The following is a 16326-nucleotide window of genomic DNA, read 5'->3' on the forward strand; positions in this document are numbered from 1 at the left end:
TTGGAATAATTTCATCTATATTTAAACTTTTTTATTTTTACATTTTTTCCTTCCACATTTATGGTGGAACAGTAAGTCCATATCTGGCATGGTGGCTCATATATGTGCGTGTGTGCAAAGTCTGGCTCACCAAAGCCGTAGGCTAACCCTTACCGCCCTGGACCAATATCACCAAGGAGTGGTGATATTTTCACCGCGATAGTTTTTTGTTAAATTGCGTCAATACTGTTTTTATTTTTCATTGCTGTTCTTTTGATAACAGCTCTGGCATTCCATATAACAAAGAAAAAAACTAAAAGTAATTGTCCCACGAAAAAGTGTATTTACTTCAATCTAAGGAGGGAACTCAATTGCCGGTGATGTGGTGCTGATATCACGTCGCGTACATTGTTGGCAATTGCAGTAGAAATCTCTGCTCATTTTTCCTCTCATCTCTACGGTAAAATGAGGGGAGATTTCGGTCAAATCTCCACTGTGAATTGTCTAATGGACGTTCCGGAGACACTTTGCAGCTAATTGAATTCCCCCCTAAGTATTGATTTTGAGCATGAATATCCATTTCCAACTGGATATCATGTAAGAATCACTTAACGTTACCTGTGCAAGCTAAAATGATATGAAAAGGCATTGATTGCTTGCTCGGTCGGCAGCGCTGGTGTAAATGGGACAATAGAGTTCACCTATACCAAATGAAATATTTGGATTGGAAAGGTTTCCTAGAGGGTGAGACTATTTCAATTTGTTCTCTTATAACATCATAAGCTGTATACTAAGCAATCTCAGAGACACTATCAGACACTTTACAGAAACATTCTCCTCTTATGGGACTTTAAATAGACATTTCATAAATAATAGTGCATATCCAGTAAACAATAATAGTTTGAAGTCTGCGTCATATGTGCAGTGTTATACAGGGAACTAACGTTTTATTTTATGAGTATTTGTACTCTACATATGTTTTTTTTATTCAATATTTTTTTGACTGTATAATACGTATTAAGAAATAAATTTAAATATGATTTCATTATTTTGAAAGTGAGTTGCGACATGTTTATATTAATAGAATATTGATAATACACACCAGTTCTCAGCACAGGCCCTAATATTTTACATATTTTAATATGTCAGGTCACCCAAATCCATAGTTGCCTACTATACCAGAATGCCCGGGAGACTCCAGAATTTTTGAGAACTCTCCCGGACTCCCAGGAGTGCAGGGCAACCTCCTGAATCCTGCCCGCTTTGTTGGTGAAGTGGGTGGGGGCACGGCTAATTGTGTCATCATGGCCACGCCCCCTGATATAATAGACCGGAATTATATTGTATAGCAGGGGAGGGGCCTAATGACTCGATTAGCTGGGCCACGCCCCCAAGACACGGCCAACTTTGGAGATGCCCAAACTTCTGAGGATAGCTAAATCTTATCTAGTGATTAGTATTAACTAACTAAATAATTCTAATATTTTTTTTTTATTCCAAATTAGCACCCAAATGAATATATATTTCTTGTATATTTGCTTGCACGGACAGTGTACTAGCTGACATAATTGCATTTAACAAGTGCATTTATTTTCTTTTGGAAAATAAACCCCTTTGTTACTTAGCCTATTACTATTTACAACCTCCGTAGTCCCTTCCAGTTTCAACGCGTTAAAAGCTTTCTATTTTTCCTTATGGCTTTCACTTTTAGCTGCATTGGTTTCTTTTGGTTGATAAAACTTTTGGTGCCATACAGTATATATTTCTGCAACAGTCCTTGTCTATTATATTTATAAAAAGTACCCATTCGGGCAATGTGATTTTGTTTGACAATACACTATCCTAATCTATGGGGCTGATTTATCAAAGGATAAAAATCCAAATCCCAGCGAAACAAGGGTTTTTTTTTCAAAGAGAGGTTTCTTGTTGTTTTTTGCTTCTCCTTTATATTAAGAAGGATAATGCTGGTGATAAGGGTTTTATTTTTCAAAAATAGCTTATATTGGCTGACTGAGTATCGCTGATCTGTCCAAAAATATAATATGAATAAATTATGGGGAAACGCAATTTTTTACAGCTAAAGTGCAAGTGATCCTCCAGATGTGAGAGCCGGGATTACTTATCGCCAATGGTGTCATGGAGACCAGCCTCTGCTGGCTCATTGATCTAATAACTTATCAAACCATTAAACAGTCAAACGATATCTATTTTGTCAGGAAACTGCTCCGGACCACCTTTACCGGTCACAAGCTGCACTCTGCACACTTGTGACTTGGAAGTTCCCTGTAAGTTTACTGGTCCCTTCCCCAAGACAGGAACACATTTCCACACTACTCCTCTGCCACCATCTACATATAAGGCCTGTAGAAAGCCTATGACTTAATTACCCAATTGTGCACGCTCTGCGCTCTCATAGCTAAAAGTGTTAACACTTCCCACACTGGTATTTAGAGGGTTAACATAGCCAAGCAATCAACCTCTTCTAAACAGGCAGTAAATTCATTTAGAGCAATGAGGACAGCACTTATTACATTTTAGGTTTAATATACAAAAACGTACAAAACTATATTATAAAAACAATTAATAAAAAATGACATAACATACAGCAAACATAAAAATAAAAAGGAGAAAGTGGTATAAACTTACATAACAGTGGTATACAAGGGAAATTGGCTTGGAAGATGGATAGCTTATCAATGTTGATTGATTTCCCAAAAGTCTGACAATATCTTCTAAGTGGTCTCATATTATATTTTGTACTTTTCCCCTTCTACAGGAGTTGGTCTTTAGGGAAGGCAAGTGACACAGTTTTACAACCACAATTTACATCTTCCATGTTTAATCCCCAATGTTAAAATTTATCATATCTTTTCTGGGGGGGTGTCAAACAGACCCATTTTAATCATTAATAAATCCAATACAAATTTACCATTCTACAGACACCAAACAGACATAGGTCCAGTGTATTAGTGGAGCTGATACTAATTTCCTCTCATTCTCTGTGTGACAGACAGCTTTATTCGATGAATGGGATGCCCTTCATCATACTGTTTATGAATATATGGTTGATCACTAATTATATTGATTGTAAGTGGTATTTTGGAAATTATATTTGACTATATAAAATATAGCAAGCTATCATGTGCAGTCTCTTTAGATGCCAAAAACTACTACAGTACCAGGACATAGCTCATTCTGTGAGGTCTTTAAAGCTGTTCATTTTCCCCTAAAGGTGACAATGTTATCTTGTAGGACTTGGGTCTGCAGGGCCACAGAATAAACACAGACCAGTATTTCTGGCCTCACATTTGTTAGATCATTAACTCTGTAAGAACAGACTTTGCTTTGAAACCATTTGCATGACACCCTATCTTACAGAGAAACACAAATGATAAATTGATTCATTTGATATATAATATTTACAATACAATCCTTATGATTATGCTTCATTCACCACAGTTATGAGTTTATACTTATAACTGTAATTCCTCCCTTTTCTCTACAGACAGTAACAACCTTCATATTGTATATAAGGTGAAGCAAAGACAAACCTTTCCACTGGCTACAGCACCTGTTTTTAACGGAAATATGGATTTCGCCCTTTGACAAAGAACCATGCAGTATCAATAATGTTGTATATTCCCTCAGTGAAGTCACTAGTTCCTAATGAATTGAAAGGCTATATTCTCAAGTATATTGGTTCAGTCTAGCTGCTAGACCCGCGGTTCCACTCATACCACATCACCACAGGGCGTCATAAAAATTGTCATGGATTCTGCCCTACTCTGTTTCCCTTATTTCTCAACTATATTAACACACATTCTCTCTTTCCTTCTAGTATCCATTGCTTCCCCCTCAGCTGAATGTGACCTCAGCAAGGTGGCCATTGCTGGTGGCAGCTATACAGTGAGTGATGGGGCAAACACTGGCAGTAAGGTGGAGTACAGCTGCCCTAAAGGAATGTACCCGCACCCTGCCATGTCACGTGAGTGCATATCTGATGGCCATTGGACAAATGAAAACGAGAAGGCTGTATGCAAAGGTAACCCACTTCTTTCCTCTTCTACTGCCGCATCTTTCAATGCTCTGTCACTGCTTAGCCCATATCTGCACTGCTCCTACCTGCCTCTTCTTGTGCTTTGACTTTACCTGCTCTCATCTGTGCTCTGCAACTACCTGCTCCTTTTTATGCTCTGACGACTATCTCCTGTTATCAGCAACTGCCTACTACTTCTTGTGCTCTGCCTCTGCCGGCTCTCTCATGTATTCTGCATTTGCCTGCTCTTTCTTGTGCTCTGCCTCTGCCAGCTCTCTCCTGTGCGCTGCAATTGCCTGCTGCTTCTCATGCTCTGCCGACTGTCTCTTGTGCTCTGCACTCGCTATTACTTCTTGTGCTCTGCCTCTGCCAGCTCTCTTCTGTGCTCTGCATATGCCTGCTCCTGCTTGTGCTTTGCCAGCAATCCCATGTGCTCTGCAAATTCCTGCTCCTTCTTACGCTCTGCCAGCTCTCTACTATGCTCTGCAACTGCCTGTTCTTTCTTATGCTCTGGCGGCTATCTCCTGTGCTCTGCCACTGCCAGGTCTCTCCTATATTCTGCACATGCCTACACCTGTTGATAGACCGTAATTGCTCCTTCCTCAGCCGCTATATGTACGCATATTTATGTGTTATCAGTGGACTTGCATCCATCTCTACACATATTTAAAAAAGGACACACATTAATATCAGTGTAAATAATTAAATTGGTGGTTCAAATGTCTCCTAATTCTCACACAATGTGTCTGCTCAAACAGACCAGAAAAGATGATTGCACCTAAATTTATTAACAAACACTCCATGTTTTTATATTTGAAACCCTAGAAGTGGAACCCTGCTCAGAATTTGTGTCTTCTTGCTAGAAAGTGGATCTGTCATGTACACACAGTGAAGGTAGCCACAAAAGCTTTTTTGTGATGTCATAAATTACTAGTGAATTGATAGGCTGCATTCTGATGAATATTGGTTCTGCCAACGGTAAGCAGGTGATGGGTCCCTGCTCTCGACAAACTGCCTGCAGACGACCATTTTAATTATATTTACTGTTTATTCAATGCATTCTTTTCTTGTTCTTGTTACTTTTACCCCAATAGCTATTCAGTGTCCCACACCAGTTTCGATTGAGGGTGGAGAGTACGTCCCGAATGCTCTGAAGTATTTTGTGGGAGATGTCCTGACCTTCAAGTGCTGGGATGGATTTAGAATGTTTGGACCAGGAAATCACACATGTCAGGAGAATGGAAAATGGAGCGGGGAACTTACAATATGTGATGATCAAGGTAAGAAAGTGGCAGTTGGTGGAGCTGGGGTTTGAAAAACAAATCAGGTGGTAAATGTATCAAGCTGAGAATTTCTGGCTGGTTTAAAAAGTGGAAATGTTGCATATAGCAACCAATCAGATTCTAGCTATCATTATGTAGAATGTACTTAATAAATGATAAAAACAATCTGATTGGTTGCATCTCCACTTTTCAAACCTGCCATAAATTCTCAGCTTGATACATTTACCCCCAGAAGTAAGTATTAGATGGAGTAGAACTGTAAATATAGGCAAAGAAGTAAGTCTGTAGGGAAAAGAATAAGGAAATGGAAGGTGGTAGAGCCAGAAAATGGAAAATCGACCCTCCTGATGTTGGAAAATTACAAGTCCCAGCATGCTCTATCAGATGCCTGTTCCATGTGAGATATAGTTGTCATAACTTACACCAAAGACCAGGCTTCCATTAGTCGAAGAACCTCTAGTCCCAGCATGCCCCGCCAGCTGGCACAGGTTGTGCAAGCCTGTCACAGCCTATATGGAATTTACTGAAAGCGACACAGTTATATTCTTTAAACTAAAATGATGAAAATAAAATTGATGTGCCCAACAATAATTTTCTCCTGAATTCACTGAATTCTCCTGACATTTGTAACGTGAGCTGTATACAGCATTATCAGATATTTGGTCATCCTAGAGCTAAATAAATATTTTACAGCACAGAGAAAAACATGTATAGCCAATATAATGACTGGTACCATGGGTCATGTCTTGAAAGTTCATGTGTGAAAAGATGGGTCAAATCTTTTTTTGAAAGGGAGCTCTACACTTTGTCACCGGGTCCCCGATGGTTTAGTATGACGGAAGTGAGGAACCGTCGGGTTCAGACTTTTAGCACCCTGCCCCGCGGTTCCCAGCTCTCTCATCAGATCCAGCTTTAATGTACATGTGCTAAACAATGCAACTGCACGGACAAGCAGCAGGAGACAAGAACTTCTACAGGAAGCAATAAAAGAAAACCTCCAAGGCAGTGCCGTAACTAGACATTTTAGTGCCCTGGGCGAGACAAGGCACTGGCGTCCCCCATCTAAGTGGGAGTGACATTTGCCAAGTGGGTGTGGCCAACCTGATGTGGGGGTGTGGCTAGCACTTTACTGAAGGAATTCTATTACACATATTTGCAAATGCACGAGATAGATATATATATATATAGATATATATATATACACACACACACACACACACACATACATACAGTGGTGGGATTCAAATAAATTAACAACCGGTTCTCTGCCCTAATGACCATTTAAAGTATGCAAAAATATGTACCAAAAAGGTATTCTAATATTTCTTGTACACAATACCCAAATAAGAACAGTAAAAGAGATAAAAGAGTAAAAATAAAAAACAAAACGAGAGAGAGAGAGAGAGCGAGCGAGAGAGAGAGAGCGTGCAAGGGGCGGAAAAAAACGAATAAACCAAATATGGAAAAAAAACTCCAAAGAGAAAGTGTAGTTTAGTGCTGTATCTTCAAATATTTAACTGTGACTGGTAGTCAGATGAAGGATGGAAAGATAGAATGACATAAAAAAGAAGTGAAAAGGTGTGAAATTATAAGAAGGGTGTTTTATCTTAGCAATGCAAGGCTATTATTATTATTATTTTTTGTTTACAATTGGACAGGAAGTATTAAGCAAGAAGAGATTGTAGGTACACTAGGTAAGTGTGCCACATTCAACAAGACAAGACGTGTAAATCATAAGAGTCATCTAGGATTAAAAAAAAAAAAAAAAGGCAACATTTTTTTGACCCACTAGGGTCAAAACAATCACATAGACAGTGTAAAATGTCTATTAGGAGAAAAATTCAGATTGAAAGACTTAAGGTCCTGCACATCACCTGTTGGGAATTTAGAATTTTTCACAATCTGAAGTCTGTCACCATAGGAAACCAAACCACCTGTTTGGATTAGAAGGCACAGCAGTAAACTGGGAAAGTAGGAAGCAGCCTACAGTTGCTCTTTCCAGCACCAAAAAGGAGTATATGGCTTTGACAGAAGCAGCCAACAAAGCCCTTAGGATTAAAGAGACTCTGTGTGAACTACATCTTCAAAGTGGAGTAGGATTGTTGACATCAAATGCGATAACAGAGGTGCCATTGACTCGTCAGCAAGTATCAAGCATGATGACATGTCTAAGCATATTGCCATTAGAAACAACTTCATATGAGAACTTGTTGAGATAAAAGTCAGTTTTTTTGCATGTGTTTTTTTCTTGTAACTGGAGATATCACTAAGCAAGCATGGGTGTTGACATGGAGCGCTTCCCTCCATCTCCAGGTCCCCAGTAGTCTAGTGTGGTTGAAGTGAGGCACCGTCGGGTCCTGTCCGGCTTATACCACTGTGCATGTGCAGTCTCTCTGCCCTGCGGTCCCCGGCTCTCTTATCTGATATATCCGTCTGTAATTTACTGCACACAATACTACTGCACAGACGTGCCCTGCATGTGTCTGACTGCCATACATTAATAACAGATGTTTTACATTGGCTCTGAAACCGCATATCTAATATATGCAAACTGTAAACCTGTGTCCACAAGACTCTAGCTACATACACCTTTATCCTGCATACAAGTTACTTCTCTGTATCCTGTGTATCCTGTTATACATAAACCAACGTTCCTGGTTAAGTTTACAAACGTGTGGATTCACCTCCTTCTCACATTCTTCTGACACCTATCACAGGCATCTGCCAATACAATAGGTTATGCCAAAATCTTTAACAGGATGTGTCCGACTGGAGCTCTGTACTCTTTTTATGAGGTTAGACAGACAAGTCTGGATTTGTGAAAAGGCAACAGAGGCCCTGGCATAGGGCAAGAGTATTTATGTATCCCTGACAGCATTAACAAGCAATGGTCATTTATTAATTACTGAATATTTTTTTGCAATGAGTATTGGGTCACATGGTATAGATACAGAACTAGATAGTCTCACAATAAATCACTTTTGGGATAACTGTTTCTCTATATATAGCTTAGAAATTAGATCGGAAAGTTTCAGATAAATGTGAGCTCCTAAGACATGCTCATTGTGGGGTGTTTTACATTTACTCCATGGTTCCTTAATCCCGGATTGCTTTCAGGACATATAATGTACAGAAGGATCAGGAGTGTGCCAAGCTGTTCAGTTAGCAGAGGTAGCAGGTGAACCTTCTCATAACTTACACAAATTATCATAAACATTGGAATTTGTTGGGAAAGCACACTGAAAAACACATAGATTGTCACTATCATCATAACAGCAAACTCAAATCTGCAAATTTAGACTTTTGGATTTTTAAACTAATTCCTCAAATAGTTTTGTGCTAAAAACCTGCTGTGTAAGATAACTGATTCCTATAGACATAACCCTGGGGAAGGGACACCTGTATATAGATCTGTTGTTGTATAGATCTTCTTCATTGCATTCAGGCCTAGGATGATGATATTTTATGTAAAGAATGTGAATTCCTAACTGTTTATAATGACACAATGCTTTTCTTTCCCTTCTTTCTCTTCCATCTTCACTCTCTGTTTCTTTCCTTCCTATCTGTCTGTTCTCTGTATTCCTCTATTTCTCTCTCCACACAGTGGACCAATGCCCCAACCCAGGAATCCCGTTTGGGGCCACTAAAGTAGGCACGTCTTATAGAATAAAGGACAAAGTGACCTATGAGTGCCAGAATGGGCTGAAGATGATTGGATCGAAGGAGAGGACATGTATGGCCAACTATCACTGGTCAGGAGCCGAACCATCCTGTAGGGGTAAGAGGGTAGAAATAATTTACATAAACTAAATTAAAGATCACCTGTCGTCTACACACAGATGAGGCAGCCATATTTGTGGACTGAACGAACATTTATCAGAATGCAGCCTATCAATGCACTAGAAACAAGTGACGTCGCTGAGACAAGGATCAATCAAGGAGCTCAATCTTATTTGGATTACACTTCAGTTTAAGGCAATTTACTTGAGTCATACATTGCAAGTGGGTCTTAAACGTAGTCCATATGCAAGGTGTGGGGTCCGGAACAATGCTAGCACTGGAATCTTTTTGTATAGAGTATCTTAGGACAAGATAAGGTTCATAGGAAGCGGTCTGGAGAGTTCAGCATGAATTCCCTGGAGAAAACCTGGGAACTGGATGAACCTCACAGGCAGAATGACTTATTACTAAACAGCATCTATATTAGTTCGGCAAACACTGAGGGCAATCCCCACTGAGGAGAAGAAGAACCGGCCGGCGCTGTGAAGAACACGTTGGACATTGGAGCCACCTCGGTGTCCAACGCATAAGTCTAGCACTTGACAGGGACAATTGTTATACAAAAGTAGAAATCATACAAATCATAAAATCTTTCATAAGTCACAAAGATCACTTACATAAGCATTAGAGATGAGTGAACCACCCAGGAGTTATGGTTATGGCAAGACTAATCTGGAGTTTTGGATTTCACCTCAAAAAAATGTTGATGAAAAATAGTTTAAAAAAAAAACAAAAACACAAAATCATGTAATTTTGAGCTGTGTTTTGTTCCTACATTAGTGTTTATATCACTTACATTCATTTACAGTCTATTTTATAAAGACCACTGCAGCAAGCTGGCTGGCTGAAAATGTTACCTACATCCACGATTAAATTAATTTGTGTAATTTGTGGAAGGAAACCAACCCTGTTCTCTCCATTGCATACATTAACATGGTATTGTATTCATCTTGCCTATAGTAAATATCTCTAGCCCCAAGGTAGGTAGTGTTATGCCTGTTCTGCTACTAGGAGATGTATTGGACGTAAATGAAACAGACTAGCAGATCACCTACATAGGTAGTCGGATGGCAGTTCAAGAACAAATAAAATCCCTACTAGTACAAGGAGGTAGCAGTGAATGCAAATGAAACAGAGTGGCGGTGTGTCCACAGAATGAATGGTATTTTAATAAAAGATATCACTGGGCAATGATCACAGTTCTACAAAAAGATGATATATCAACAAACTACATTGTAGCAATATAGCTTATTGCTATTAGTGGTGTTTCACCACTACTAACCAGTACACAGCGGCTTTCTCACGCTCTGACCAATTAGAGTGAAGCGTAGGGTAAGAGTCCAAGAACCTGTCATTTGAATCGCAGCTCCGAAAGGAGCCGTTCTACAGGATCCAGGTTTGTTTGTTTTTTCATCCCAATGGATTTTTAAGCTTCAAGACAGAAGAGGACCCCTATAATGGAATTAGGTGAGCAATAAATGGATAAAAGAGGGCTTGTGTTGTGGTTTCTTTTAGGTATTTAGCTTTAGGGTCTTAATTAAGGTAGAATGGAAGAAAATATGGCCACATGGGAAAATAAACAGTAATTATCAGTAAATATTGGTGATTCTAACATAGGGGTCTGCGTATTACATTTACTGTGAAAGAAGAGAATTTGTTATCACTCGTATATGGTAAAAGAGGACTGATGTATCTCTCACTGGACTCTCTTCCACAGATTGGTACACGTTTGACACCCCGGAGGAGGTGGCAGCCAGCCTCTCATCAACCCTCTCTCAAATATTTGAATCAGCTGACCCCGATAAAGAAGAAGGTAGGAGATAAACTAATGGAGAAATACTCTGCAGTTTTGTATAACCACAGTCGCTGACTGCTGTATATGACATGAAATACAACCCCTATTATTTTAGATTCACTCACAATATCAAGGGCAGAATCAACTCTAAAGATGGTTCTCTGTACTATGGGAATTGTTTACCCCCCTCTTTGCCTCTGTGGGAGGCAGTTCCTATTTGCCTATTTGCAAACTTTATCACTGCTTCTCCAAAAGAACATTTACTCATAATATTATCCTCAACCCCAAGCTTTATTTTACAATAAATAAATATAGAACTTCTTCCAGCTTATCCTGTTATCCCAGGTGCATTATGGGTCATAAAATAAACCTTTCAAGCCAAAAGAATTACTAATAAAGAATGAGATTGAGATAATTGACTTTTCCCATGTTGTAGGGTGACATCACGTAGTCAAACAATTGCAATAGACCCTGCATAAGAAATACAAGAGCGAGACAAGTTGTTTTGGGGAAAAAAATTACATTCAGTACTGGATTTGCGGCACCATGCCTGATTACACCTAAGGCAGCTGACTCCTCTGGTCAAGGCCTTAGCAGTGTTGGCCAAGCCTATATACTGATCTATTGGGATTTTTGCTGTAGGTATTATATAGCTCTGTAATACACAGCATTTTATATACATTAATGTATATCAATATATGGCTTTACGTCTTCTTTAAAGAGCACTGCTCTGACTAGCTGGCTATAGATATATAAATATTTATTGTGAGATTTTGATGGTTTTCCCTTTTCTTACAACCATTGTTCTATCATCAGTTCTCACTTGTTCTCTCTACAGATAGAATTGATCACAAATTAAAAATAAAAGGCGGCTTGGTGAACATCTTTATTATCATTGATGCCTCACACCGGCTAGGGAGTGGAAACTTTGAAACTGCAAAGATTGCCAGTGAAATATTCATAGAAAAGGTATGTAAATTCATACACCACCAGTAAGGACAGAAAGTATATGTACTCAGTGCTGGGCCTGTTGCCTTCAGTAGATGGGGGCCAAACAAAAGATCATGCCCCCTATAAGGCACCTGTGTAACGATTTTGCAATCCTTAGAAACCCATGCCCATGCCCATTTAAACAGCCATCCCTGTGTTAGACCAGTGCTTCTTAAACCTGGTCCTCAGGACTCCTAACAGTGCAGGTTTTCCAGATCACAAGTGAAATAATTAGTACCACCTGTGGATCTTGCAAAATGTGTCAGTCAGTAATGATTACACCTGTGCTCCAGCAAGGAGATATGGAAAACATGCACTGTTAGGGGTCCTGAGGACCAGGTTTGGGAAACACTGAAAATGACTGAGGATGATTAAAATCAGTCCAGATTTCAGTTGCCATTGACCAAAAATGTAGTCAATCTTTGTAGACTATAACTATGTGTGTATGGTTATCAGTCAACCACATTACTGGAGCCCAATGGGATCTGGTCATTTGGCTACAACACAGAATGGTTGAAACTGATCTGATCACTCATGTGATTAGGTGAAATGATGGAATCATAATGTGTGTGACCAGTTTTACATCTTAGTTGATAGTCAAATTCTTCTGAGTAGATGAAGTGATGACCACGTGTAGGGCAGTTTCCAAATCTTTCTCTACTTCAGGATAGGTAGCTCAGTCATAATCACTGCACTAGTGATGAACAAATCTGTGCTACTGTAAAAGCCCAAGATGTGCACCTTAGCATTTATGGACTTTTATCTTAGATAGAGATGTTATAATGATGATCCTGTACACTAGAAGAGAATAGGTGAAGAGCGTGTATTGGTCCAGCAACAGAGTATGAGCAGCTACTGAGACTGGAAAAGTATGTAGAGTAAAGATTCAGGGAGAAGAACTTGGTCCACAATGCCAAAACCAACTGAGAGATTAGGGAGAGCTATAATTGAATTGTGGCCTTTAGATTTGACAATCTGAAGGATGAATATAACTCTTCTTAGGTCCGCTTTTAGTTAAATGGTGAAAATCAGTTTGTGAAGCATCTAAAAGGCCTTGGAAGTTGAGATGGTCAGTTAGTCTGGAAAAAGCAAGATTGGAAACACAGAAAATAGAACAGTAAGGATTAACTTTGTAAGGATAGGTGTGAACCATACACCCTTGGAAAAGGATAGGGAAACAAAATAAATGTGGATGGCCAAAGTAATCATGATCTGAAATAGAGATTTCAGTAAGGGAGTAGGGATGAGATCAAAAGCACAATCGATTAATAGAAAAGAGATAGATCAGCCACTTCTGACTCAGCCACAGGAGAAACTGAGTCAAAAGTGGACAAGTTTGGTTTTAGAAGAAGAAGAATCAGAAGGTGGAACATTTAACTGTTTATGGAAAGAGTATATCTCCAAAGGCCTGTGGAGAATCCATCAAGGACAAGGACAGCAAAATCCAGAGTTTGAATTTATAGAAATTGGTAGTAGTATTTCCACTATCAATGATGTTGCAGCAAGACTGAAAGAAACTGACATCATATGTTTGCATATTTCACCTTTTTTTCCTTTAGCAATCTTTGAACAATTGTATAAGACTTTAAGACTTTTATTGGTTATGATGAATGATGGAGTGAATATCACACTTTAATATTTAACATGTTTCAATAAATGTCCTCAAATATGTTTACAACAGATTAAATGAAATGATAAAACAATTAGGAACAAATTTGTAAGGTGATGGAAAACATTATAAAAACTTTCTCATAAATCAGAACGTCACTGGCATAAATCTCGTACCTGTAATGATTTCCTCACATATACTCCTACCTACAACTCCTACCGAAATGCTTTGGACACTGCTAAATAAACTCATCTGTGCTCAGACTTCTAACCCCAAATGCCTTTTTAAATCATTTAAATCTCTTCTCAACCCTCCCACCCCAAACCCTCCATCCCTACTATCGTTGCCCAAAATCTTGCTTCCCACTTCAAGGACAAGACTAATAAGATCCAACTTGAAATGGTATCGTCTTCGTTCACCAAGCAATCAGTTCAATTCCTTCCCAGCACCCTCTGACACCCTCTCTGCCTTTGAACCCACCCAGGGTCGTTGCTAGCATGTCTGCCCCCCCCCCCCCCTGCAAAAAAATAAATTTGCGCCCTCCTTTTTTATGAACTATTTGTTCATTCAATACTGCTTTTTCTTTTAAAGAATATCATATAATAAACTTTACTAAAGAGAGTAATACAAATAAATACCTTAAACAACAAACATGAATTGCTATATGAATAATATAAAATATGTATTCTTTGTAATAATATTTTACGTTTGTGGCAAATTAGTTTGGTTGTTCCCCTCCTTTATCACATTTTTTTGTCCCTTTCATGACACTTTGCCCCCTCAGATTAGTCAGCTAGAATAGTTTGCTGATAAATTGCTTTTAATTTCAATCTTTCAGAGAGTTTAGACAGACTAATGGCTACTGGTTGTTGTTAATGCATATATAATAGTACTAGTATATAGACTGAGTTAGATATCATTATGAAATAAGTAGTATATTTAGTGGAGTAAAACAGTGGGCTCTTGCTGTATGACTATTAGCAGCAGAATCGAATCCCCCTAAAAAATCAATTTATTTATTTCAAAATGTAACATTTTTCTATGAAAGTAACTATATGTTGGGCAATGGCATCTGAAATAATTTTAAAAACAACTGGGTGTTAGCGTGTGAGTGTCAACGCAGCTGCACACCCCAAAAGAAACACTATATATTCCCATATTTATTATTTTATAATACTTGTCAATTTTTAAAGGGTCATTTTGTGAAATCTATATTTAAAAAAAGGGTGTTGCATGTGAGGGTAAACACAGCTGCACACGCCAAGAAACACTATGTATATTGTAATCTTTTCTATTTTTTAATACTTGTCAATTTTGAAAGGGTCATTCAGTGACATCCATATTATAAACAGGGTGTTTGCGTGTGAGGTGCAGCAGCAGCTGCAGACCCCACAAAAACACTCTATACTTGTCAGTTTGTAAATGGTCTTTCAGTAACAACTATATTTAAAAGAGGGTGTTTGCATGTGAGGGTTTTTTCTGGATATATTCAGCATTCAGCAACTGCATGTAAAACATTGCAGAGGCTGCAAAAAAAATGTCATCTGCCATACCACTAACTGAAGCAAGCCCGATAGTAAATTAAATAAATTAAACAACCAAAAAAATTAGTGTAAGGTGTAAGAGATACAAAAGGTGAAATGCTACGGAGACAGCATGCATTATTATGGAAAGTAAAGAGGCAGTAACAATTAGATGTCATTAGATGGACAGATCCATCAGTAGATATTTAGACAAGTATATAGCCAATTGCTGTTGCTATTTAAATAAAGGTTGATGTTGATAGATGAAGGTGGCCTGCACCCATAAAACTTCAAACACAATCCACACAATGCATTTTCAATAGCCTGACCATTCATCAGTATCCCAAGAGCAGAGATTTCATACCATGTTTTACTTATATGCTCTGTGCCAGAATGCTGCCCTTCTAAATCAAACCAGGGGACTATTAATTAATCTAACCCTGAGGTAAAGGGGACTGCCTGAGACTTGGTGGCGCTAAGACCCATGTATATAAATATGGAATGTATATAAATAATATTTATATGGTCTACTAGTGAAGTGTAAGAAATATGTAAACAGACAGTTCAGATAGGCCAATAGTTGCTCTTCCCACACATATAAGTATGCATAGTGCTCACATTGATGGAGATTTGGTTGCCCAAAACAAGTCCACATTCTGAGGAATTAAAGAGGACAGATTTTGTCCCTTGCAAAGAATCCATGTAGAAATCAAGATATATTAGCTGACGATTTATGCTAAGTGATGGAGTTAGAGAACCGTATAGACTGATTAATTATATTTGGAATTGAATGGGAGAAAGCAAATGCAACAATGGCAAAATTACAAAATCCTTCACTAAGACAGCTCACTGCAGAGTCTGCAACGAGCTGTCTTAAGGAAGGATTTTGACTGCAATTGGTAACAATTGGAAAAGTGGTGAAGGGATCATTAGAAAAAAAACTGTAAATGACTGGAAAAGTATAGGAATGCTATAAATAGTAATATTGGAGCAAAATACAGGTGAAAATGGCATTATTTTACCTACTTTTCAAAAATGTTAATTAAATTCAGATCCAAAACCAAAACTTTTCATGATTTTTTGGGCAAAACTGGCAGCAAAACCAAAACACGAGACATTTTAAGAACCAAAACCACATCTAAATCCCAAACACGGGGGTCAGTGCACATCTCTGCTTTTTACCTTTGCATTATGCCTGGAACAATATGCTATATGTAGCATAACCTGATGTATCAAACTCCCATTGTCCCATAGATTGTAACTGTGTTTGTTCCCAGTTGTAAAACGATACGGAATTTGATGGCGCTATATAAATAAATGATGATGATGAT

At 38.5% G+C, this 16326-nt stretch overlaps 1 protein-coding gene across 1 annotated transcript in view; it reads left to right on the forward strand.

The window, feature by feature from the left end:
* LOC142102039 (complement factor B-like) overlaps positions 1-16326 on the forward strand; it is a 42998-nt gene that overhangs the window by 2164 nt on the left and 24508 nt on the right. Inside the window, exons 2-6 of the mRNA XM_075186554.1 lie at positions 3818-4021; positions 5110-5295; positions 8903-9076; positions 10796-10891; positions 11712-11842. Of these exons, the coding sequence (XP_075042655.1) occupies positions 3818-4021; positions 5110-5295; positions 8903-9076; positions 10796-10891; positions 11712-11842 (791 nt within the window). The remainder of the gene's footprint in view (positions 1-3817; positions 4022-5109; positions 5296-8902; positions 9077-10795; positions 10892-11711; positions 11843-16326) is intronic.

This window comes from Mixophyes fleayi, chromosome 9 (genome assembly GCF_038048845.1).
Source record: "Mixophyes fleayi isolate aMixFle1 chromosome 9, aMixFle1.hap1, whole genome shotgun sequence".
Classification (NCBI taxonomy): domain Eukaryota; kingdom Metazoa; phylum Chordata; class Amphibia; order Anura; family Limnodynastidae; genus Mixophyes; species Mixophyes fleayi.